Raw genomic sequence first — 25,485 nt, 5'->3', positions numbered from 1 at the left:
ATAAATAGGACCCTATAAGACTATTTTGATGGGCTATGCTACTCTACTCATTTGTATCTTGTACTTGAGAGCCTAGGAGAGCTCATAAGCACTCAATGCCAACCGCTGTATCATTTATATCTTTCAGTCAATCATTCCATGGTTCTGAGTTTGAATCATTGTAATTGAACCTCATTCTAAATCTGAATGCAATTCCTCAAATATTTCATTCCATGCCTTATATTATGAAGTCTTTCATTTCAGTTCAGTTATCTGTCTGAATTTGGTACTAGTCATTTGAAGTCGATTCTGTTTGTTTAATCTGATATATATTTGACATCTAACTCTGAACCTAACTCTAGAATAGCCGTCAAGCGAGCCCTCTCATTCGAGAGACGGTCACACCTCTAATGTGTGAAAGAACACATGGTCGAGACCTGAGTGAGTAGGTAGTACCTCATGGCCAGCGTCTTGTGAATCAGCTAATCAGCAGTTCATCCTTGACTTTGATTTTGTGATACCGTTGCAGCTGCCGTTCACGTGTATGCTAGGGGCCAAAGTGTTCGAACTTCTCGCAAGACTTCTCGCCACTTTTGGTTCGACGCCACCGTTGTCTGCTAACCGTGTATGCCAGCTGGCTTCCACGTCCGGACGCCCAAGTCGCTTCTCTTGTCGGATTTGTTTGCTTGCTCTGGCTATACTTTATTACCCCGACGACGTCAGATTTGAACTCTTCTGCTCTCTCTCTCTCTCTCTCTCTCTCTCTCTCTCTCCGTCTTTGGGCGCGCAAAGCTGGAGAGGTTGAGGGAGATGCAGGCCTGGTTTTCGGGGCCAAGCAGCGGCGGTGACACGGGTGGGGATGGAGAACCACCGTCTCTTCTCGCTGATTGGAACAGTTACGCTTCCGCGCGCACTCAGGAGACTTCCAATTCTCTTTCATCCCAACTCAGCCTTGATCTTGAAGCTGCGGTGCCCGAATCAATCGCTCCTCTTCTCAAATCTGCGAATAATACACTCCTGGGTGCTTTCAGCTCGTAAGTGCTCTCAAAGTCTGTTGTGTGTACCTGCGTGTGTGTGTGGTTGTTTCTGTGCATGTGTGTTTATGGTATACGTGCAAACTATCAGAAGGCTTGCAGTAAATTGTGGTTTGAAATCTTGACGTATTTTGTGTTTTTTGTAACTAAGTCTAAGATGCATGCGCATCACGTTTCTCATGTCATATGCTGACATGGGTTCTAAATCCGTACTCTTTTTCGACTTTATGTCCACATTATGTAGTCTCTATTCCTTGTAGAATAGCGTATTTTGTCTAGCTATATTGATTCCATTTGGAAGCCTACACTAGGATTGATAGCCTCAGATGGCAAGGAAGAACCTCATCAAGGTGATCAAGATCTATCACTCATTTTCCTAGGGATATCTCTAGATGGTATTAGATGAGTTACAATAGGATTCCCTGTTTCTTGCATTGATGGTATTGTGGATCAACTTCAAGGATCCTTCTAACTGGATTGACACAAGAAGTGGCTATCACCAAGCTCCATCAAGCCAAAAGATGCTCCCAAAATGCCTGTTTGCAAAACCTTTGGCTTGTACGAGTTTATGTCTTTTATGACCAATGCATGTGCTACTTGCAGTCAAAATGATGCAACATACTTATTTGCAAGTATTCTTGTCGGCACATTCTCCAATCAGAGCAAAGAAGAACATCGATGCCATCTAGCATTAGTCTTTGAGAAATTTTGGAAGAAAAATTCTGATCATAACGAGAAGATTGAGTTGTTTATTGCAAGGATACAATATCCTAGACAAATCATATCTGTCGAGGGTTTTTGTATGGATCCTTTTTAAGGTAAGGCAATTTAGGAGTGGCATAATTTGAAATCAGCTCATACTTTCTCTAGCTTCTTCCGACAGCTTCTTGTTACAAAGGATTCATTGAGCACTTTGCTGCAATTGCTTTCCCTCTCCACGAACGATGAAGTTTCAAGTAAGGAGGAACAATTTAGTGGACTTCTAAATATTTTAATGCTTTCAACATTCTTGAAATCAAATTCTCTTCCAATCTGGTGCCCATTCTTCTAGATTTGTAAAAGTTTTCTCGTGCTCAAGGTGTGATGCTTGTAGCATTGGTCTTGAAGCAATTGTTGATGAAATCTACAAGCCACTTGACAAGGTGCTAAAACATTGCATCTATATTGAACTTGATTGAAATTTTTTGAAAGGCGGAGTTCCACTTAGACACTACTTCATAAATTCATAAAGCAATTTACGAGAAGGAACCCAAAAGCACACCTCTTTTGTGTGTAGGATTGGAAGAGAGGATTCTGTCACAAAACGGGCACCACGTGCCAATAGAAAAGAACAGACTGAACAGACTTTTAGCACTTCAATAACAATTGAACTGAAGGAGAGAGACGACACGCGACACGGAGTGGCGGAATTCCACCCCAGAGAGTATTGGCCCCAAACCTTGCCGCCCCTTTCGGTATTTCTTTATATTGCATCAACATAGTACAAGCCGGTACTCCAAACTCTGCATCTTCTCCGGGAAGCATGCCAGAGAATGAGCCCTAACCTCATATTTAAAGGCCCTTGGCCTAAAAAGCAATTACAATGAAAAGCCTTTAAAACTCAAAAGCTTCTGGTCCAAAAGCAATGCCAAAAAGCTGCCAGCATAATTTACGGAAGTCCGTACAGCTGCCACGTCATCATGCCAGCGCAAAACGCGAAAATTTGTACAGCCTGCCATGTCATCATGCCAACGCAATTTTTGGAAATTTGTCACGTCATCAGTTTTTTTGCGTGTGGATCCTGCGTTATTTTAGTTTTTTTATCATTGGGGCCCCATCGGACGGGGTCCCCATAAGTTGGTAGGACTTCTTCTTCTGTTACTTGTTCTCTTAGGGTTTAGGCCCCTCGACCGACATCTGCAAGTTGGCTCCATTCTTCAAGGCTTTGACACGTCAACAGTTTGTTACATCTCCTCTTCTTGAAAGAGAGTAATCGTCCGCGATTACCGCATATCTGCAAAACAACTCAAGTTAGTTCAAAAATTTTCGAGGGTCATTCCGAGAGACATTTCGAGGGACAATCAGTTTGCTCTTTTTGTTAAGGAGCTCTTAGGGTTTAGGCCCCTTGACCAGCATCTGCAAGTTGGCTCCATTCTTCAGGGCTTTGACACGTCATCAGTTTGTTACATCTCCCCTTCTTGAAAGAGAGTAATCGTTCGCGATTACAACATACCTGCAAAACAACTCAAGTTAGTTCAAAAATTTTTGAGGGTTATTCAGAGGGACAATCAGTTTGCTCTTTTTGTTAAGGAGTTAGCTTCTCCTTTCGGCTCTTTTGATCAAGGAGTTAGCTTCTCCTTTCGTCCAGATCGGAACTCTTGATATTCTGGCGTAGTAAAATTAGCCATCACACCCAGACCGTACTGATCTTCCACGGGTGTCTTGATACACTAAAATTACATATCCAGGCAATGTCATCCAATTAGGAATATTCAGTGGTTGGCACATCACAATGCAACACAAATGCTCACATATGCATGTTACAAGACATAGAAACATAAAGCCGCCGATGAACACTCCCCCCGTAAATAACCATCCAGGTTCGGGCCATGAACTGTTCAACGACTCCCTCATCACTCCTCCGGCAAATAACCTAAAAAGGTTTGGGCCATGAGATATAGAGGCCTTTTACAACCAAACGCCCCCCAGACCGCAGCTTGCGTCGTTTGGAGGTGCTGAGAGTAACCACTGCTCAAACTTCTTAATACTCCCCCCGTAAATAACCATGCAGGTCCGGGCCATGAGTAACAACAACAATACTCTCCCCGTAAATAACCACAAGGGTCCGGACCATGAGTAAAAACAACACTTTTCAATCATTCAATACTCCCCCTGCATATAACCACAAGGGTCCGGGCCATGAGTATGAACAAGCATTCTCAAACATCATTTCTCACCCTCCACCGGGGAGTAAAATCACCAATCATTGAAATCAGTAGTAAAACCAGAGTCAAACAATTCAAATCGGCACCAAGACATGTTTAAAACAGATAGCATCCATTTCAAACAAATTCCAAACAGGATCACCAAACAAGTTCTCAAACAGATTCGCAGACAAAATTCAAATTTAAAAAGCAATCTCGACATCAGCCGAGCTCGAAAAGTCGGCTGACTTTCCATCCTGAAACCTGCACCAAAAATTAGGCTTAGGTTCCTTCCATGAGGTCGTAGCCGAGCACAGCATGGTCCATAAGCTCTTGGACAGAGAGTGTTTTCGTTGGCGGCGATGGTAGTCCCAAGATAGCAAGCGCACTGGATCTCCAAGGTCATCTGCTCATGAAGAGACATCTGCTGAGAGATGTCGAGAAATTTCAAGTTATAATCTGCTAGGGTTTCCATGGCAAGCATTTCAGGATACCCCACTGTGCCAGAAGCTGCACTCTGCAGGAAGATGTCAGAAACCATATAACTTCGGGCAAAATTTTTCTTGAAAGCTTGCCAAGTACTTGGAGTATGCTGCTTGGTAGCTATCAACATCTGCATGGTACTGTCTCTAAGAAAAACAGTAGCTTGAAACAAATCTTGGATCCTTCTCTTGCAAGTGATCTTAATGGCTCATGCCCTGTAAGACATGAGCGGTGAAGACGGAAGCACGCCCGATGCGTGATGAAGTAAGGGTGGGAGTCGCTATTAAGCCCGGGGTCGGAGCACGAAGCCAAAATTCCAAAAGTCTTTGGTTGCTTTGTCTACTCTTTCGCGGGACCGGTATGCTTTCCGAAAAGCACATGCCTGATGCTTTGATACCACTCTCACAAGACAGGCACCACGTGCCAATAGAAAAGAACAGACTGAACAGACTTTTAGCACTTCAATAACAACTGAACTGAAAGAGACAGGCGACACGCGACATGGAGTGGCGGAATTCCACCCCAGAGAGTATTGGCCCCAAACCTTGGCGCCCTTTTCGGTATTTCTTTATATTGCATCAACATAGTACAAGCCGTTACTCCAAACTCTGCACCTTCTCTAGGAAGCATGCCAGAGAATGAGCCCTAACCTCATATTTAAAGGTCCTTGGCCTACAAAACAGTTACAGTGAAAAGCCTTTAAAACTCAAAAGCTTTTGGTTCAAAAGCAATGCCAAAAAGCTGCCAGCGTAATTTACGGAAGTCCGTATAGCTGCCACGTCATCATGCCAGCGCAATTTTCAAAAATCTGCCACGTCATCAGGTTTTTTTTTGTGTGTGTGTGTATCCTACTTTATTTTAGTTTCTTTATGTCACTGGGGCCCCATTGGACGGGGTCCCCATAAGTTGGTAGGACTTCTTCTTCTGCTACTTGTTCTCTTAGGGTTTAGGCCCCTTGACCGACATGTGCAAGTTGACTCCATTCTGCAAGGCTTTGACACGTCAGCAGTTTGTTACAGATTCTCTGTGCATAGATCTCTTTCGAGGAATTGCTTTCCAAGAATCGAGTTGCATTTCGAGCATTGAGACTTTAGAGGTAACGTTTTTTATGTTATGATCTCTGAGTGTTTGTTGCAGGTGTACTTCCTCTTCACGAGGGGGTAGGAGCAAGGGAAGGCATGAGCCTCTGCAGGAGAAAAGCGTTCCGAGAAACTAGAGCGAGATCAGCCCAAGTTTGGGAAGTAGATCCATGGATCCAAGAGTGGTCGACTCTTGAATTGTGATCTAGAAGTTGAGATTCCCAAGGAAGGATTTCGTGTCTAGGAAAGCAGAGTTATCTTGCAGGAAGAAGGGCTCGGGGAACAAAGTCAGAAAAGAGTTGCAAGAATGCCTTGTCCTCAGTCTGGAAGGTGAGATCCAGAGGCGAGAACCTTGATTCTTGAGGATTTGGAATAAGGAGAATAGCGTTTTGCCCTAGGAATAGGAAGGTGAGGCTTTTGGGAACCATCGAGTCTGATTCTAGAACGAACGTTGTAATACGTTCGGTTCAAGTGCTTGTATAGACTTCTCCTCAGTAATAAAGATACTATTACGGGGGGGGGGACCAACCCTTCTTGTGGTCCCTAGTACTGTGTTGATCTTCTCTCTCTCTCTCTCTCTCTCTCTCTATATATATATATATATATATATATATATATATATATATATATATATATATATATATATATATATATATATATATATATATATATATATATATATATATATATATATGCTCTGGCTTCAGTATTAAGTGATAAATTCTATTTACCTGAGTATATTTTATATTGTTATGCCTCCCGTTTGTGATAGTGGTATCAGAGCATGGTCTCCTCTCTTCCTCTGTAAAGGAGGACGATTGTGGGAAGATACGGGAAGAAGCCATGACAAGCCAAGGGAGAAGTAAGTATGCGGAACCCTAAGCCCTGTAAAAAAAGCTGGCAGAGTTGGGGAAATTTTTCTCTCTGAAAGAAGTCGACAAGACTTGGGATTTTATGAGAAAGCGACAAGAGCATGATGCTCAAGAACCCAGAGAATCTGAGGAGCGGAATGCTTAAGATCCTTCAAAACCCAAAAAATATCCATTAACATCAATTCCGATTCATATCCAAGAAATCCCATCATTTTGGGAAGGATATGAAGAAGGTCTCTAGACCTCTGAATACTCCAATCAAGTTTGATACTCTTGATGGAAGGGAAGGTGTTCGACAGTTTGAAGTTGCCTTTGCAAACCGCAATTTCTCAGAAGCGTCATGTGACCAAACACCTCAAGGGGATTGCAAGTACGTGGTGGTATACCAAAGCTCTGCAAGGAATTCAAAACAAGACTTGGATTCAATTCAAGGCTGAATTCTCCGACAATTTTTTTTTTCCTCTACACCGTGAGGAAGGTATTGGAGAAGATTGGGATCGGTTTGCCCAATAGGAGTATGAGCGAGTCACAAATTACGTAGACATGTATCGGTTCATTCTTTCCAAGGTGGTCCCATTCTTAAACCTGTTTGAGGAAGAAAACATAAAGAAATTTAACGAAGAACTTTTTATCCGAACTTCGTTGATGCATACATATATATTTGCAAGATACTTTGCAGATGGTGGAGCCAACCATGCAAGGTGAAGTGTACACTTCAGTATATGAAGAATCAAATCCCCACAGTGGGACGGGAACCATCAAACACGAAAACAACAAATTTTTGTTATCTCTCCTCGAAGGATACATGGCTATCCGGAGAAAGCTTTGGAGCGAGGAAATTCAATCTAACTCCTGAGATTTTGAACAGAAGACCCTGAAACTTTAAGGGAGAGGCCAGGTCTTTGATCACAGTTTACATATTTGAGGAAATCTCTTTAGCACAATGTATGCATATGTCTAACGAGGACGATCACTCTCAAGTGTTTATGAGAGCCGGATCAAGTTGGAACATTGTTTATGTGATGAACTGGTTCGATCAACCATCCGAAAGGTCACAATAGTTCTTCAACAGATTACCTGCTGCTGCGGGTAGGACATTACGAAGGAACTATTTCGAGTTTTCGAGCGGAGAAAAGTTTTCATTAAGCTTGAGGACTCTACCCCCACACCCCCTACACGTTAAGGGAAGATATGGTGGTGCTTTCGCACAAGTGAATGAACACTCCTTTATGAGAGGAGGAGCAAGAGACGGCGACGGCCTATGCTCAAGTATTTCTAGGATTGAAATCCTAGTTTACTTGATGAGTGGGTTTGCTCTGGGACTAAGTCAAGGGATCATTTGGTTGAGGGAGTTTACTCTAAGAATTTTCCGAAGTGAAGGAAATCTCTCGAGTTCACCAAAGTTGTGACACAATATGAGTATTATGTACACCTTCGGGTACATGGATAATGCATGAAGATGTAGAACTTGTTGTCCTTTTCCTTTCGTTTCCTTCGGCATGTCTTCTCAAAACGTAAAAGCACCCAATCATCTTCCTTCAACTTCAAGTCGCGTCGATGTCAATCCGTTGCCTTTTTGCGTCGTGCTTGAGACTTCTCAAGAGCTTCGCGAACCTTGGCGAAAGCAGTGTCCAAATCCCTTGTATATTGATCGTCTTTAAAAATCTTGTCTTTAGTGCTTAGAAAGGGTGTTGCTAAATGGACTATTTTCTTATTTTTTTGAGTAATTTCTTTTTATTGAAATTAGAATATTTAAATATGTGCACTTGAATTGTAAGGTTAGGAACTGTAGATTTATTGGAATTATTAAAAGCCATCAGGAACAGAAAACTTTGATGCGTCATATGATGGGTGACATTAAGCATCGCGAAGGGGTTGTACAGTTAGTTCGGTAGGAGAGACTGGGAAACGGATATTCCCGATGCGTCACGTGATGGGTGACGTGGGCATCGGAAAGGGAATATTCCGTGGGTCTGGCAAGAAACCCGAACTGTATTTTGAGCCCTCATTAAGCGACTACTGTGTATGTGAGTAGTGGGTACAGGTGATCACAACTTTAATGGAAAGCTTGCCTTCTCCTCTTTCTTATGTAGAATGATGATTCCACTCTCGTGCATCTCTCTACCCTTTTGAATACATGTTCGTGATGCCCAACTCAAGGGCTTTTCATATGTTATGTGTAGTTGTGGGGATTCTCCCCTCAATTGCCAAGCCTCTTGCATAGGTATTGAATCAGCTAAATACTGATTCAGAGCAGGTACATGCGCTAACATGACGGTTTAGAGAGATTCCTCACGAGAAATCTCGCCTAAATCTAAGGGGAAGTAACCCTATAGGTACGAGAGCTCGAGAGTTACTCATAGGAGCAATCGGCACGCGAAAAGGAGCACAAAAGAGAAAATTATAGATGCTGTATTTTGTTTCCAGGTTTAGGGTTGGTATTGGTCCATTTTGATGCTGAATTTCCCAGGAGATTCGCGGACGCTAGGGAATCATTGAACATGTGTTTTGGTGCAAGTTAGAGGCCAAAAACAGAGGGTTTAGCGTGTTACAATTTCTCACCAGGTTTATAAAAGCACTCTAAAGTGCGTGGGAAATTACAGTTTGCTTGGGTTCTTGACTGTAATGACTTCTACTGCCATAATGCTGTTGAATTTGGGCTAGAGTAGGGAAATTTCAGCCCGATAAAAGTGGGACAGCTTGTAGAAGTTTAGAGGTATTTTCAAGTGCAATAAGAATAAAGAAATACCAAGAGGAGCGCCAACCTTTGGGGCCAACAGGGTGTCTTTGTCTACTTGGGAGCACTCTAGCTACCAAGTCGTGGATTGTTTGAAGTGGTGAATTCTAGTTACAGGCTCAATTGTGAAGTTTTTGGACGATTTATTTATGGGTGAAAGCTAAAGTGTACCACCCTTTAACAAGGCAATTTCTGACTGTCCAAGCCTGTAACGTCCTAGATGTTGAGATGTTGATGGGATTTTTTGGTGAACGAGATCCACCAAATATTCATGATCGGAAGCCTCGGAAGTAGAAGATTTTTGTGAAGCTCCAGGTTCTCTCTGTTGAAGTTGTAGTTGCATTCCTCTTGTAAGAACAAAAGAAAGCTGAGCTCTAATAGCACTGCAATCATGCGCTGTCCACTCGAGCATACAAAACCATAACAGAAAAGTGTACTGTCCACGAGAGTAAATGTTGTCAAAGTGTTGTAGAAACTGCAAGGCTTTGTGTGTCTTTAATTCCAGAGAAATTAAAGAACTGGAGTGTGAGACGAGTATCTGCAGAAGTCTTCGGTTGTGGTGGACTGCCTTGCGAATACTTGGAGAGCAACTCTTGTTGAAGGTCCTTGTAATATCTTCTGAATCCATAGCTCCAATAGTAGATTTGTATGTAGGTGCTGGAAAAGCGAATTGTTGCCCCTGTATCTGGAGGGCACCATATGGAACGGCGAAGACCGACTAGAACAGACTTTGACACAGCTGGAACAAATCTGCAAAACTTAAAAGTACTTTGAAATGAGACTGTGTGTGGCAGAGGTCCCTAGTAAGATGCACTGGCCCCTCAACTAGGCACATGTTTATAGTTATAGGCCCCTGATCCTTGCTTTTCCAAGTGCTTAAAGAATGGAAGTCAATTCGGATACCCAAAAGCTCTGCAAAGTCAACGTTTTTTTAACAACTGTCGCCCTGAAAGTAATTCAGCGTAAAAATGCCATGCTGCAGCTTTTCATACCATCCCATGTTCTTGCTGCGCAAACTCCGCCGGATTTGCAGCAGGATTTACGGGCTGCTCTGTCAGACCTTGTTTGGCTCCTCTGGTCAGGCTTGGGATCCCATGTCACTCAATTGTGATAGCTGCCACATCAGCATTGATCCGAATAGTCCAGTGGGAAATCTGCTGCGTTTTACGGGCAGACTAGGCTCAGAGGAGGGTCCCTTGATCAGGAGTTTCCAGCTGTGTGTGTGTGTGTGTGAACCGATCGGCTCCTACCACGTGGACAGGTTGTCACAGCCTTTAGTCCGGTTCAGCAGTACTACGTGGGATGCGAACTATTTCCCTATGTGTCTCTTGAGAGGATGCTTCTCAGTGCGAGTTTTTAGTTTTGTCCCAGGAATTTTTCTCCTTTGTTTTTTCACTTTTGATTTTGTGAAAATACAGTAGTTGATTTTGATATGATGTAGTTTTTCTTGAAATACAGAGGATGATAAGAAGAATTTAACAAATGTGGCTGTGGTTGGCAGGGTCTCTAAAGGTGTGCGAGAGCTACCTGGAAATGTTCAGACTGCAGCTAGCAGCATGCCTTCAAGAAAGGCAATTATGTATTTTGGTTTGACACTGGCTACTGGTGTCTTCTTCGTGTTTATTGCATTCACCATGTTTCTTCCGGTGATGGTTGTGATGCCTCAGAAGTTTGCAATTTGCTTCACTTTGGGCTGCTTATTTGTTATGGGCTCTTTTTTTGTTCTGAAAGGGCCTCGCACACAATTTTGGCATATGATATCAAGAGAGGTAAGCGTTCGTTGTACGAATTTCACCTCAATGCAGTTCATGCCAAATATTTGAAAATATCTGTCTTTGACATTCTGCAGAGGCTGCCTTTTACGGCTGGATTCATGACAAGCATGGCAGCTACTATCTATGCCTCTATGGTGCTGCATAGCTACCTATTATCAGTAGTTTTCTCTGGGGTTCAAGTACGTGAACTTGGTGATTTTGTGTTCCTTATTCTTGGAGTCTTGCTTTGGGTTATTCTCACATGGAAAATTGTCACCAGGTATTTGCCCTGCTCTATTATGTGGTGTCTTATTTTCCGGGTGGTTCTGCTGGAATGCGATTCCTCTCATCAATGCTGACTTCTTCAGTCATGAAATGCTTTGGTCGATAAGTTGATCATGAGAATTATGCTGAGTTCCGATGATGGTGAAGGCTTGTTATATGAACGAAGGTACAAAAAGTTTGTGCAAGCTCTTAGAAGGGTTTTTGAAGACTGCAGGGCAAGCGTGGGCTACAGCTATAGGTGGGGATCTTCAAACTACCTGGAAATCAGCATGCACCGCTCAAAATTACAGTATCATGTGGAGTGCCATTTGACAGTGTGTTGCTGGTACATGTTAAGTATGTACATTGGGAGGAGGCTCTGTTTTCCCCTAAAACTGTAACAAAATGATTTGAGCCTCCAGAGTGTCACCTAGTTGAATTTGCTCAAAGACAGGCTAGTTTCTCAAATGGGTCATCGCTGTTATATAAAATGTACATCTTGGCAAGTTCCACTAAGGCTATTGTCAAACCGTGTTGGATAAAGCACTCTTTGGTGTTCGATGTGCATATTTACTATGGGTGATGTCGAACGTTTGAATTGGGGTTTCATGTTTGTGTTGGACATTATGATTGCAAATGTGTAGGCGTTACCTCTGTAGGGTAGAGGTGCCAGTACAGGGACATGGAAATACGCTGGGTGGATCTGGAGTGTCCATGGATGATCTGGGGCTGCAGGGGGCACAAAAGATTGCGCAACAGGAGGGGGTGTTGCACTACTTTGGTATTTGGAAACTGAAATGTCCCTAGGACATTACTATGTCCTGAGAGGAGAAAAATCATACATTCGGTTGGGCAGGCAATTAGCCTTGCCCAAGCAAGAGCCATTTCCAAGAACATGGAGAACAATGTAAACATCATGTAGATCCTTATTTGAGTGAAAAAAGGCAACCTTTAAAGTTTTGGAAAATGAAGGACACTAAAATGTCCCATGTTTTGAGTCATTCTCACATGTGTATTTATAGAGAGGTTCTCAATGTAGGATATGGTTTCAATTGTACGTTTATCCTATGGCTTCATGGTTCGCAAAACCACTCCATACAAAAAACAAGGTTAAAAGTACATGCAAGACATTGATGCAGCTAGAAGTTGTTACATGAATGTTGTGAAGTGTATTTGGTCCTTACTGCAAACTTCGTCCATGGATGCTTGTGAAGCATGGAATCATGTAGAAATTGTGCACTCGAAGCTCAGCCATTGAGTGATGATGAGAGGAGGTGAGAGGGGACCCTCCTTTACAATTATAGGATATAACGGAGAAAGGAATATCACAATGCTACCTGTGCTCATGTTTATCGAAAAAGCGTAATCTTAAAAATATTAAACACTATCAAAACATTGCATTCAAATGCATATATGTATATATATGTATATATATATATATGTATATATATACATATATATATATACATATATATATACATATATATATATATATACATATATATATACATATATATATATACATATACATATATATATATATATATATATATATATACATATATATATATACATATATATATATATATGTATATATATATACATATATATATATATATATATGTATATATATATATGTATATATATATATATGTATATATATATATATATGTATATATATATATTCTTGAAGGTTGGAAAATCTTGATACAAAATTGTGCCTAAATTAAGAGATCACAAGAAGTGGAAATGGAGGCAGTTTTGTGTAAATCATAACTAATTTTCCTTTTTTTCCCCCTGGCATGATGAATCTTTTCCAATTGATTGCTTGAGGAGTCATTTGGAGGCAAGAGCATTAGCAACATGCGAGGTGAACACACTGATTAACTAGACATCCCACAGCCTTGTTAAGAACTAGACATGCTTGTTTGAAACCAATGCAACTTGCTCTTCCTCTCTAGAAGTAGAGGTTGTTTTAAAGGAGATAAATCAATAGGTTGCTTGGCCTGGTGGCCTCGTGGGCACATATGTCACATTCCCATCATTGATTACTTGGCCTTTAACATCTACCTACTTGCATAGCTTCCAATGGTACGTTGTAAAAGCCGTGAAAATTTATATGTTATCCATAGCGTTACCTCCACACTAAAGGGCACGGGTAGTAAATGGAGGAGCGGTAGAATCTATGGAGGAGAATTGTGCGCGTGAATCTCGAGGGCATTGGAGGGCTCAAAAAATTTGGTGATCGTGAGATTTGAACCCATGCAGGCGCCATGAAAGGCTTGTGGCCTATCCGACTCTCTCGAGCGCACATGGGAAACAAATGCATGATAAGTAAACTTGGATAGGGACAAAAGTAAACTAGGACAAAGAAGGTAATTTCAGACACACCGGGTAAAATTGGGTTGCCAAGCAGATCTCGCATTGTGTGCGCCTAGTTCTCCGTTGTAGATCCCACCGCTCTCTCTTCATTCAATACCCTATGCCCTTAGTATAGCGTTATGTTGGAGCTTCATACTTCATACTTGAGTGAGTGTCAAATCAAGGGTCATACTTGAAGACTGCTCAAATCTTTTATTCAAAGATAAACTCACATATTTTTTGACTTAAACTTCATTTGCTATCTTTAAACTAAAATGAAAAGAGTCGCATGAAGAATTTTTAGGATTCTTATCTTGATATTTTATGTGCCCAGCTCTGCAAGGTTGAAGGACATCAAAACCTTTTCAAGAACTAGAATTTATTTTGGTGAACTCCACCGCACGCCCGTCTTCGACAAGCTAAACTTAAAGCAAATATCTAAGAGCCGAGTCCGGCTATAGGTTTAAAAGTTTAATGGTATTTATTTAATATCACTATGTACTGGGCACATGCTCACCTTTTTGTTTTAGTACATTTAAAGGGACAAGTTTCGTAATGCTAGTAGTGGCCTTAATATTGAACGTTTCTTTAGGATTACCCCTCCGTTCGGAATTCTAACAAATGAAAGAGGACCTCTTTCTTTTCCACCCCCCTCAAATCGAGGAAAAGGTGATTGATAATCGTGCAACCAATGAGGTTAAAGCATTTCTAAAAAGTGAACCAATGCGGGACATCTTTTTCAACAAGCATAGTACTCATCCTATTAATCTCAATAAATGACAGCAGGACTCGGCTCTAAAATGATGTTCTTGGAAAGGTCTTATGTTTGTAAGCACTACCTTTTGACTGATTGGAAGGGTAAATGCTTGGGAATTTTAACCCGTGTACAACGGAGCACCCTTTCAATTTTTGGAAGGCATGTTTAATTTTCTCCTCTTTAATTTATAGTCTCTCTTCTTCTTCGTTTCCTTCTCTGTCGCGTCCTCTCCTTCTATCTCTCTTTATTGAAAGGCAGTGTCAATGTCTCTCTTTAGACGCCTTGTTGATATTTATGCTTAAAACGAGAGAGAGTTGATATTTATGCTTAAAACGAGAGAGAGAGAGAGAGAGAGAGAGAGAGAGAGAGAGAGAGAGAGAGAGAGAGAGATCAAAACTTGAGAGCGTACCATACTCAACACACTCTCTCTATATTATTGAAGAACTTTATATGTATATAAACTTCGGAAATTCTTTTGCATGACAATTTGGAGCATTAAAACCCAACCGACCTTTGCACCGTAAGTGAACTTAGGTTTCACACTAAAAACCCGTGTTAACGTTGGTACTCAAATTTAGTCCTTTAGCTAGGCAAATCCTTGGGGAGTGTATCCGAGTTCCGGGTATAGTCATCTCCTTGTGAATTGACATAAGGTTACAGAGTCACAGGTCCTTTTTTTGGGCTGAACGTGATTCTTAATTCGGTAACCACTTCTAAAACTTTTTAATTCGTTTATCGACATAAAGGTACGAAACCAAAACAACTGAAAACTTGGAGAGTCATGCTCATTGCGAAGAAGCCATTGGTTCAAATGAGGGCTGTAATTGGTTTTAGAAGATGAGCATATGTAAATGACGAGTCGATAGTCAAGGGCTGGATGTCCTGTACTAGTGTACTGAGCATATAAAGATCCTTGAAGTCTTGCATTTTTCACCATCATAGATTTGAGTTGATTTACACTTGTCACTCCACATTGTAAGAGCTATAATCCTCAATTGGGTTAAAATAGCTTTTATATATATTGAATTGGTTACATGGGGGGGCTACAATCCTTCACTAGGTACAAGTAGTCCTCAATTGAGTAATTATATTGAAGATTTATTTGCATTGGTTTATACAGAGAGTGCATTATGTATTATGATAGATTATTTGTGTATGAAATGATCAATCATATATTTTATTGCTTTTGTTTATTTTTTGTAGCAATTGAAATTAGATGTGTCTTATTGTTTGCAAATCAAAGTGGACATATAAATAATCATTATAACAATAATTGCATTGAGAGATTCATAGCATTGTTGTAGTTATTATGCCGTGCATAGACTGTATTGCCATATGTATATTTGCTCATAATATAGGAGATCGATATGTGGATTGACTAGCGTGCATTGAAAATCTCATATTGTGCATCATGGTTACTTTCATATTGAATGGTTTTTAAATTTTAATATATATCGAAAATAAGAAAAATATTTCAGAAACTGAACATCTGGTTCTTTTGTCTTCAGTTTTAATTTAAAAGCAATGGAGCAAAATGTGTGCACAAGTGGTACGAAGAAGTTCAAAGAATAAAAAAGCTCCTGGCAAAGAGTGGGATTATGCTCACAACATATACGGCTGATATATGGAGTGGCAATGTAAATTCTGTCACACAACAAAATTAGGCGGTGCACCACGTATTAGGGATCATTTTTTGGGTAGCGTTAAAAAGAGTTGTAAGAAATGTGAACATCTTCAGGCACTTGCAGTTGCAAAGCGTTTGAGAGAAGAGCTCGCCAAAAAGGGGTGGCAAGAGACAACAGATATATAGCTTCGAGGCTTCGAGTCAAGAGTTCTCAGAGCCAAAATATTAACTCCGCAGATCTTGTAGTGACGCCAACTAACCTTGGAGAACAACCTATGCAGGGAGAGGAAATTCCAGGCAGTGTTTCTTTTAAGCGTCACAATGAAGGTGGACTTAGTAAAATGCGTCAAAAATCATTACATCAAAGCTTTCGAGTGCAGTCTCTAGAAGAAGCACAAACTACACTCGCTAAAGTAATATTATTTATTGAAAGTGCTTTGGTCATGGTAGACATCAATCATTGGAAGGCTGCTTGGAAGAAAATCGGTGAGTTTGACACAAGATTTTCAGCTCCTTCTTATCACATGATACGAAATGTTTTCTTGGACAAGTGTTATATCAAAGTCAAAGAGCGTGTTGGCAAAATAATACTTGGAAATATTCTTTCATGATGTACGCTTGTGAGTGATGGCTGGTCAAATGTTCAAAGAAGACCGCTGATCAATGTAATGCTAGTTTGTCCAAGGAGAGAAACGTGTATAAAGGCGATTGATAGTTCTGGTGCAACTAAAAGTGGCAAATACATTTCTGAGGTTTTAATTAATGCAATTAAAGAAATTTGTGCTCAACATGTCGTTCAAGTAGTCATGGACAACGCAAAGAATTGTAAAAATGCCAATAAATTAATAAAGAAGTGCTTTCTACACATTTTTCCCAATGGTTGTAATACACACAGTTTAAACTTGGTGCTGAAAGATTGGTATACTAGCGAAGAAACCATATGGTTCGCCAATATAATTGATACAGCGCGTCAGGTTGTGAAATTTATCTTGAAACGACAAAGAGTGCTCGATTTTTATAGGATGTGCATGTCAGTGATGCTGAAACTTCCTGCTGAAACTCGGTTCTGTCCACACTTTTATACCTTGGAATCACTTCTCTGCAATAAATGTGCTGTATTTAACACATTCAACTGCGTGGCCTTTGATGATTGACACCTTGAGCAGAAAGAAAAAGTAAAAGATAAAATTACATGTCTATGTGGCAATGTAAACAAGGCTGCTTGGTGGAGGAGTGTAATGGATGCATACCATGTAATGATGCTCGTTATGTTCGCGATCCGCAATCTTGATCAAAGGACGTCAAACTTGGGCAAAGTGTGGATGACATGGTGGTCAGTCCAACAGAGTCTTGAAAATCCCGAAGAGCTGAAAGAGTCTATAGTAGAGAAGGAGTGGTGACTACCATTCTCTGGAAAATAACGAAAAATTTTGGCCAAGTAATTTTATGCAAGGTGGAAGAGCGCTCATAGTCCACTCCATAGTGTTGCTTACATGCTCGATCCAGAGTATTGGAATTTAGATCTGATGTCCAATACAGAGGTGGTAAGCGATTTCTATCACGTGGTCAACATGTTCTACTCCAACGTTCAAGACCAAATTGATTGCATCAAAGAAATGAGTGCATTTAGATTAAAAGAAGGTCCTTTTGCGAATGATTTTGTACAGGTAATGGCAAAAGAGAAACCTGCATCGAAGTGGTGGATGATGAATGGTGTAGACCATTACTCTATCTTACGTTCCCTTGCAATGAAAGTACTAGCACAATGTGCAACAAACTGAAGTTCAGAGAGAAACTGGAGTATGTACAAGTATGCTCACAGCACTGTTCGCAACAGACTATTAGCAGACAAAGCAAAAAAATTAGTGTATATGTTTTGCAACGAAAAGATATCGAATCACATCGAAAGTGCTGGCTACGAGGAGGAAATGCCAACCTAGTTGTATGATTGTCAAAATGAAGATGAAGAAGAGTTCAATGTTGGTGTATCCCAATGCACTATAGATGAAATAGAAGAGAATTTGATAATATATGTGCTAGAACTTCATGCATTGAAATGCATTAACAATCGCTCGTTATTGATCATCGGGCACGATGATGTGCCAATATCTCGTTCTTCATCGGTCATTTTCTCTTGGAGCTGCAATCAACATATAGACAAATATTCAATATCATTGGCAAAATATATATTCTTATGATTGAACAGTCTCACAGATGCACAAGATAGCAACTTCTTGTCCACTATATTAGACATCATAATCCACTACATCAAACCACAACTAATGCAATTAATTGAACCACAAGGCAACTTTAAAATACCAACACTCAACACGATAAATTTGAAATGACTAAAGATAATTGATTCAATTAGGTAAACCACTTCAAACCTCATAATACACTTCAATAAAAAGTAGAATAACACAAGACATGTATATCATAAAAATGTTTAGATCGGAGAAAATGATGATGCAAGTTCAACAAGGGGACATTGGACAGGTTTAGGGTCTGTCTTTAATTGGTCTTTGAAAAATATCAACACGTCAAAAGAATTTCTTCTTTGTTCCCGCTCTTTTAACTTTATGTAATAATCTACTTTAATCCAAATAGCCCTTATAACATGTGGTGAAAAACTTCTTTTGAAAAATAAACTTTTCTAGTTGCACTCCAAAAATCTGCCAGCATGTCGAATAGATAGCCCAATGCATAAATGTTTCTCGCTTTTGTGTATGCATTTGTGCACCATGGATTGTATAGTTATGGAGCAATCCACGGTCACTTAGCCATCTCGACATTCCCTCCTCTCTGTGCCTCCAAAACTGTAGAGCCCGACTGTGCGCTTGGATACAGATAATTAATTGCTGCGCACTTAGCTGGCGTTCTAAGCATCGTCGCCCAATCAATGATACCGACGTGGGGTTTATTGGCGCGAGTAAAGTCCAATAATATGTTGAACGGGTGCAGGTCACTGTGCACTATCCCAACCGAGTGGGCGTCCACAACACCATCGATTAAAGTGTGACAAATGGCTGGCATCTGCTCGATCACTGCTTTGATGCGTGTTGTGTCTATCTCTTGTACATGAAGATTTGCTGCAGGCAATGGCCTCCGGCCGTGTTGTAGCATGTGCATGTATCGTTTGAACAATCTGTGAGCGAATGGTAAGTGGCACATCATGTTGCCCACGGTACCCCCATTGTAGTATGGGAATATTGTGATCCAAGAAGCTTCGGTAGTAAAGACAATGCACCTTACAATGGAGGGGTGAAGCATTTGCATTCCTTGCTCTGTCTGAAAGCTGTCAAATTTTGCCTCACTTCCTCCCTTGTAACATTTTCCCACATATGTAATGTGGTGTAAAAAAAAAAGAGATGCCTTTGATGGTGTACAATGTGCACACACCAAAGAACTTTGCTCCAATCCTCACATCTTCTTCAAAGGCTTTGTGAGGGATGCCAACAAGATGAGCGCACTTGGCATTCAAAGCCGTGCACATGATTGTGCCGGTGCCGCTGGCATCAGATCGACCTCCCAAAGCTACTTGTGCATCTTGGGCCATCTTCAATCTCTTGGGTAAGGCTGCTGGTCCTGCGCTTTCACACGCTTCATCTTTACCTTCTGTTCTTCCCACAATTTATCCCAGAGCTCTAATTCTGACATGTCGTAGACAGGTGGGATGTCTTCCTTTAAGTCTCTGCAACATACTTTCATATTGTTTAACACTGTCCTAACCTTATGGTGGGGGTGAAATTCTCGAATCCCTACTGGAATCAACAACTCGTATTGGCCTTCACCTCGTAGCTTGCACTCTGTGTTCTCCCATATAGTGCTAGTAAGGTCTTTGATGAAGACATCGCTTTCACTAATCTGCTGCATGCGACCATCTGCACATGACAAGATTGCCAAAATACATTCCTTACGAATGGCACGCATAATACTTTTCTTTTGATCTGGCGTCATATTTGCAATGGACAATAAAAAAACAACATATCAAATACTCATTCATGGTTGCGAAACACTCTCACACTATTTCAAGCAAACTCTTAACCACGACTTGTAGACTTTAAGAAATGTACAAGGAAATATTGATAAAAATTTGAAAATAATCTTCACTTAAAATTGCAATCTGTTACACGTATAAAATGTTGATCAAACAAGTGGTTTATAAGAACTTAATTCAGATCAAACAATACATAATAACAATCTGGCACATTTCAACATTATTGAATTTTTAACTTATATTTTTCTCCGTGCGCACATACTAGTTCAAACAAAGGACACACCGACTTAAAGACTTCAAAAACATTTAAAACATTGGAAGTATACAAATCGGACTAGAAAATTGCAAAGAATGTCTTGCTCTTTAAAAAGATAGAAATAAATATTTAACATGCAAATTGTGTTCACACACTTTTTTACATAGAATTTATGTAAATGTAGCTTTCAAAATAGCGATGATAATTGATGCTCTTAAAAAAAAAAACAAAAGAATATTTAACATGCAAATTGTGTGCAGATTCTTTTTTACAGAGAATTTATGTAATGAAGCATTAAAAATAGCGATGATGCTTGAGGTCCTTTAAAAAGATAAAAAATAATATTTAACATGTGAATTGTGTGCAAATACGTTTTTGCATATAATTTATATAAATGGAGCATTTAAAACAGCAATGATTGATAAATAAAGCATTCTTTTGAATATGATTAGCTGGTATATAATTTTGTATGGACAGTTAAAAACAACAAAATCAAACAATTCAAAAATTTGTATATGAAATACTCTTCACAGCCGCGTTACCGACCAAGTATTTTATATACTTAATACTTAAAAAATTAATTGCACATGCATATACAAATTATATGACATTTGTACAACCGGGTTAACGACCTGAACGCCACATTTATGCAAAAACAGATGCTTCTAACAAACGACACTCTATTAGCCGCGTTATCGATCGAGTGCCACCTGAATCTAAGGAGAAATAATGGCTTGCATACCAACATCATATGGCCGCGTTACCGACCGATGCCCATATGTTTTTTGGGAAAGAGGAAGGGAAAGTTGATTTACCATAGAGATACTAGATTCGCCACGTTATCGATGTAGTACCCAGACAGTAAGCCAATACTTACCACAAGGACACCATCTTCCCCGCGTCACCGAGGTGATGCCCTCGTGGGAAGCACTGTTGCGTAGAACAGCTTACGCGCACACCCCCATTGTGTGGTAAGGTACCTTATGACTGCCGCCCAATACGACAAAAGACACACTATCACACAATGCATACACACACACAACACATATTGAGATCATGTGGTCAGGTACTCCGCTACTGCCACACACTGCGACGCAGAGCACACTCCCACACGACCCTCTCTCTCCCTCTCTCCTCTCTCCTCTCGACGTACCTGCAAAGGCGATCAATGAGCTCTCTCTCTCTCTCTCTCTCTCTCTCTCTCTCTCTCTCTCTCTCTCTCCCCCCCCCCCCCCCCCCCCTGAAGATGAAACAAAGAAATAACAGCCAGCGGGCCCGATCGGGCCCGTATATATATAATTTTGCGGACCCGCCGGGCTTTCTAGTATTCTTGGCGGGCCTGCAGGAAAAATGGAAAAGCCTGGTAAGCCCGGTGGGATTTAGTGGGTTTCCAGGCAGGCGTGAAAATTGAAGGGCACCCTTACCCATCCTAGGGAAGGGAAATTTTCAAGAGTGCCCGTCCCATGGGAAGGGTTGTTTGGCATTTCGATCTTCAAGATGAAGGGCAAAATTTTCCCTTCCCTTCGATCAAATCTTTACCAAAATCTAATTTTTTTCGCATGTGTTTTTGAACGATTGTAACTTGTAAAGAAAATTCTAAAGTACAATGAGAAAGGGTGCACTTTTGAAACATTGCGTAGCAGTACTAAAAATCATTTTCTACAAGATACACAATGAGCAAGAGAAGTAGTAAGTTGTAAATGGAACATGCAAATACTTGGAACTTGAAATGACCTGCAATGCAGCTGCAATGACGACATCATATATCTTGATTTTTGTTGGGATTGCCGTTTGCTAGAATTGTAACCATGAAGAGTCTCCTCCCGAGTTACAAACCTCCCATTTTGAGATCATGAAGTTATCGCTATCACTATTCTGTCTGTGAAGCTAGGGTAGACATCTCTTCAAACTTCAGCTTCCAAGTTCCCTCTTAAGTCGTTCTCGTCCCCTAAGAATCACCAACGGCAAAAAATAAGATCCTCATAATATTATATAACAACATAAAATATAGCATCCTAATCATTACACATGGTGCCATCTTAAAAATGATGAAGTGATAAGTAGGGGTTCCTATAAAGAGGCTTTGGGAGCATGCCTAACAAACCAGGAGGCTAGCACTATGTGAATCATGATTTGTGAAGGAGCCTTGAGGCTTGAAGGACCTTTGCAATCGTAGACTCTGGAGTCATTTGGACTCACAACATAGAGGTTTCCCAAGGGACTCTCGAGGGGAGCTTGTAGTTCATGGATAATGGGAGAGTGCTAGGAAATTCTGGAATCTGGAGCTTTACTTGATCGTGAGTCTGAGCCCGTGTAAGAATCAATCAATATTTGAGAACAACTTTAAAAGATTTTGCATAGAAAATCAAATTGGGGAGCATCAAGAGTGCTTAATCTTTACTCTCTCCGTAATTTCCTTCAATAAGGCATTATTTAGCCATGCTTGAGTTAATCTCTAGTGTACTTACCTTCTCTCTTTTTCCAACCCACTAGCCTTGATTACATGGTATCCCTCAAACCTCCTCATCTCACTTGGAACTTGGATATAGAAGCTCTGTGTCAGCAATTGGTGGACGAGAGAGACGAATGACGAGACCCGTCATTCAAGCCTGATGCCTTCATTAGAAAACTTGCGAGCGATTGACATTCAACTCTCAAGTTCAAACTTCATATGTTGTTGCCTTTACAGTCTGCCCAACACGTTAAAATTCCCTATATTAAAAAGCATACTTGAAATTCCCTATACTAAAAAGTACACCTTAACTTTTTTTAAGGTGTATGGCAATGCATGCTTGCACAACCTACAAAATCAGATTCTATACTCATTAGTGACTCTCAAAGTCCATAGAACATCATCTAGGTATAAGTCCAAAAGCCACAATATCAAGCATTGACATGATTAATCTCTGCAGGGCATTTTGAAAGGTTGCCCTTCCCTAGGAAGGCCTTGCAAAAATATTCCCTTCCTTGGAGCAAGGCCAGTCGAGCAACTTGTCCTTCCTTGGGAAGGGCTATTATAAATTTTCCCGTCATGTGCAGGGCTAGCAGCAAAGGAAGGGCGGGAAGGGTTGCAATTTTCGGCCCCGTTTCCAGGTTGCCCTTAACCGGATTCTTTGTGATCATGTTCAGTGTAATCATGTAAATGTGTCAATAAGACCTTGTGATCACACAAATTTGTCGTAATTACGTAAATATTAAATCCCCGTCGAGCACCCATTTTTTCAAATTATTTTTTCCAAAGCATGGTATTATTGAATCTTCTTTAAATAAACTGTGGAGAAAAGTGTTACCATATACGTGGTAGGGATGTGTGTGAACACACTTAGGGATGTTGGGGCATTTTTTTCTCACTAAGAGTTTTTTTCCCCTTACATTATTGTATATACATCCATCACTCTACTAGGGCTATCTTATCATTCTATTTGCACACTAAGAAATATACTCTCTGTTGTTTGTCTTTTGCTTCTTCATCTTTTCCAAGTTGTATATGGATCCTTGCAATCCTAATTCCAACAATTGGTATCATAACAGGTCACGTCCTTTTGGTACTATCACTAAAATGCCTTCGATCATGTTCTTAGATTTTTGCGGACCGTCAACATATCAATTTTTTTTCCCCTTTGGCCTCATTTCAACCTCCGCTGTCACTACAAGCGGTATGCACATGCAATTTCATCTTTTTGTGCAAAATTTTTTGTCGGTGCAATTTTTTGAAGAAGAGGTTCCTAACAGTTCCATTTGGATTGTGCTATATAACACGTGTTAGTCTTACTCCATTTTGTGATAGTTTTTACATAAGGTGTAGTCACTCGCCATGGTTAACAACACAAATGTTTTCAGATTGTTTGTTGCTGAAAATAAATTGAATTGGGATAATTACCCAATGCACATGACGACACATGTTCTTGTTTCAAAGGGCATCGAGAATGTTGTCTGCCTTCTGTGGATACAGGCTCCGTTGAGAATGTTGTAGGCTCTAGCAAATCTGTTACTAATAGAGTTGTTTTGCCTATAGCTGAGCAATCTTGTTGGGATATTAGATATGTGCAAAGCTCATGCATTGATTGCATTATCTATGAAGCACAATGTTACATTCACTCAACCAAATAGAAAAACATGCTTGGGATACTCTGGCAAGTCTTTATGCAAGTGGCAATGAGGCACAGATTGCATTATTTTGTAAAGAGATGGAGTCTAAGATAATGCAAGAGGAGGATGACATGGATATTTTTCTTGCTGGTATCAAGGATATCAATGAGCAACTCATTTCTACAATTGAAGTCAGTTTTAATATTTCACATGTACAAACTGTTCTAGATGCATTACCAGACTTTTATTAGAATTTTGCTAGTACTTAGAAACTTATGACCCAAGGAAACCCTCAAGCTGTCAAGTTTGATGCATTATGCACATTACTATTGATAACCGTTTTTCGGCTTTCCATAATTGCCATAGTAAGCTACCTCACCCTATCAAATCACTCAAACATTTTGGTTATCCCTACCATTTCACTATATATAGGCGTGTGTGAGTTAGGGAACTTTTTTCATATTTTCTTAAAAACCCTTAATTAGCTAGTCACTTGGCTAGTTGAGCCAAAAAAAAAAATATAAAAAAAAATAAGTATATTATGGCCCATTTGTGTGTAAATATTTCATTGTATATAGGGCCTAAATAAAAGGATTTTTCATAATTATTTTGATATTTATTTAAATATTTCTACCTATGGTGTGTTATTTATGCTATGTACATTGACTCACCATTACCATATTTTTTCTTACCATTTTGCATACTCTTTATTCCATATAAAAATAATTTCATGCAAGCTTCTCTTATTTTTGGTGTAACTCTATCCCAACAAAAATCCAAAAAAACTAGTTTTATTTATGTGTATATTTTTTCACTATTGTGATTTTTTCCTTCCTACATCTATTCTCTTTTACTCTCATAAATTAGAACACCAAAAATATTCATCTTTTTATGGTAGACTTATAATGAGAGAGATTTATTTTGACCCCTTTATATTTTTTTCACCTATATTATTTATATTTGACATGTATATATATTTTTAGACCCCTCAATATTTGATTTTCTTAGTTGTACTATTCATTTATATCATGATCTCAACAATATCTTCAATTATAGACCTACCAAATAAGGTCAAGGGTATGTGGCATGCATGCATGCACCATGGGGAGCTCACTCTTGGTGGTATTCAAAAGAATCATCCAAAGAAGGACCTCACAAGGACTTTGTGCAGTGGAAAAAACAGTCGATTTTGCTGAATTTTTAAAGATCACATGCTCCCTGAATTTGGAAAGGTGATACAAACAAAAGTTGTAGCTCATGAGCTGAACTTTCACCTCAAATTTTTTCATACTTTTT

The 25,485-nt window shown here is 40.0% G+C and overlaps 1 protein-coding gene across 1 annotated transcript; it reads left to right on the top strand.

Annotated features, from left to right (window-relative positions):
* Positions 1-691: 691 nt before the first annotated feature.
* LOC147435574 (Got1/Sft2-like vescicle transport protein family) lies at positions 692-11,367 on the top strand. Its single transcript, XM_086488589.1, has 4 exons — positions 692-1,013; positions 10,589-10,856; positions 10,937-11,041; positions 11,122-11,367. Exons 1-4 carry the CDS (start codon positions 790-792, stop codon positions 11,230-11,232), a joined length of 708 nt encoding a protein of 235 aa, XP_086344715.1. The 5' UTR covers positions 692-789; the 3' UTR covers positions 11,233-11,367.
* The last annotated feature ends 14,118 nt before the right edge of the window (positions 11,368-25,485 follow it).

This window comes from Adiantum capillus-veneris, chromosome 18 (genome assembly GCF_014529385.1).
Source record: "Adiantum capillus-veneris isolate H3 chromosome 18, ASM1452938v2, whole genome shotgun sequence".
In the NCBI taxonomy this organism is placed as follows: Eukaryota; Viridiplantae; Streptophyta; class Polypodiopsida; order Polypodiales; family Pteridaceae; genus Adiantum; species Adiantum capillus-veneris.
This window is presented reverse-complemented; position numbering and strand designations above follow the sequence as displayed.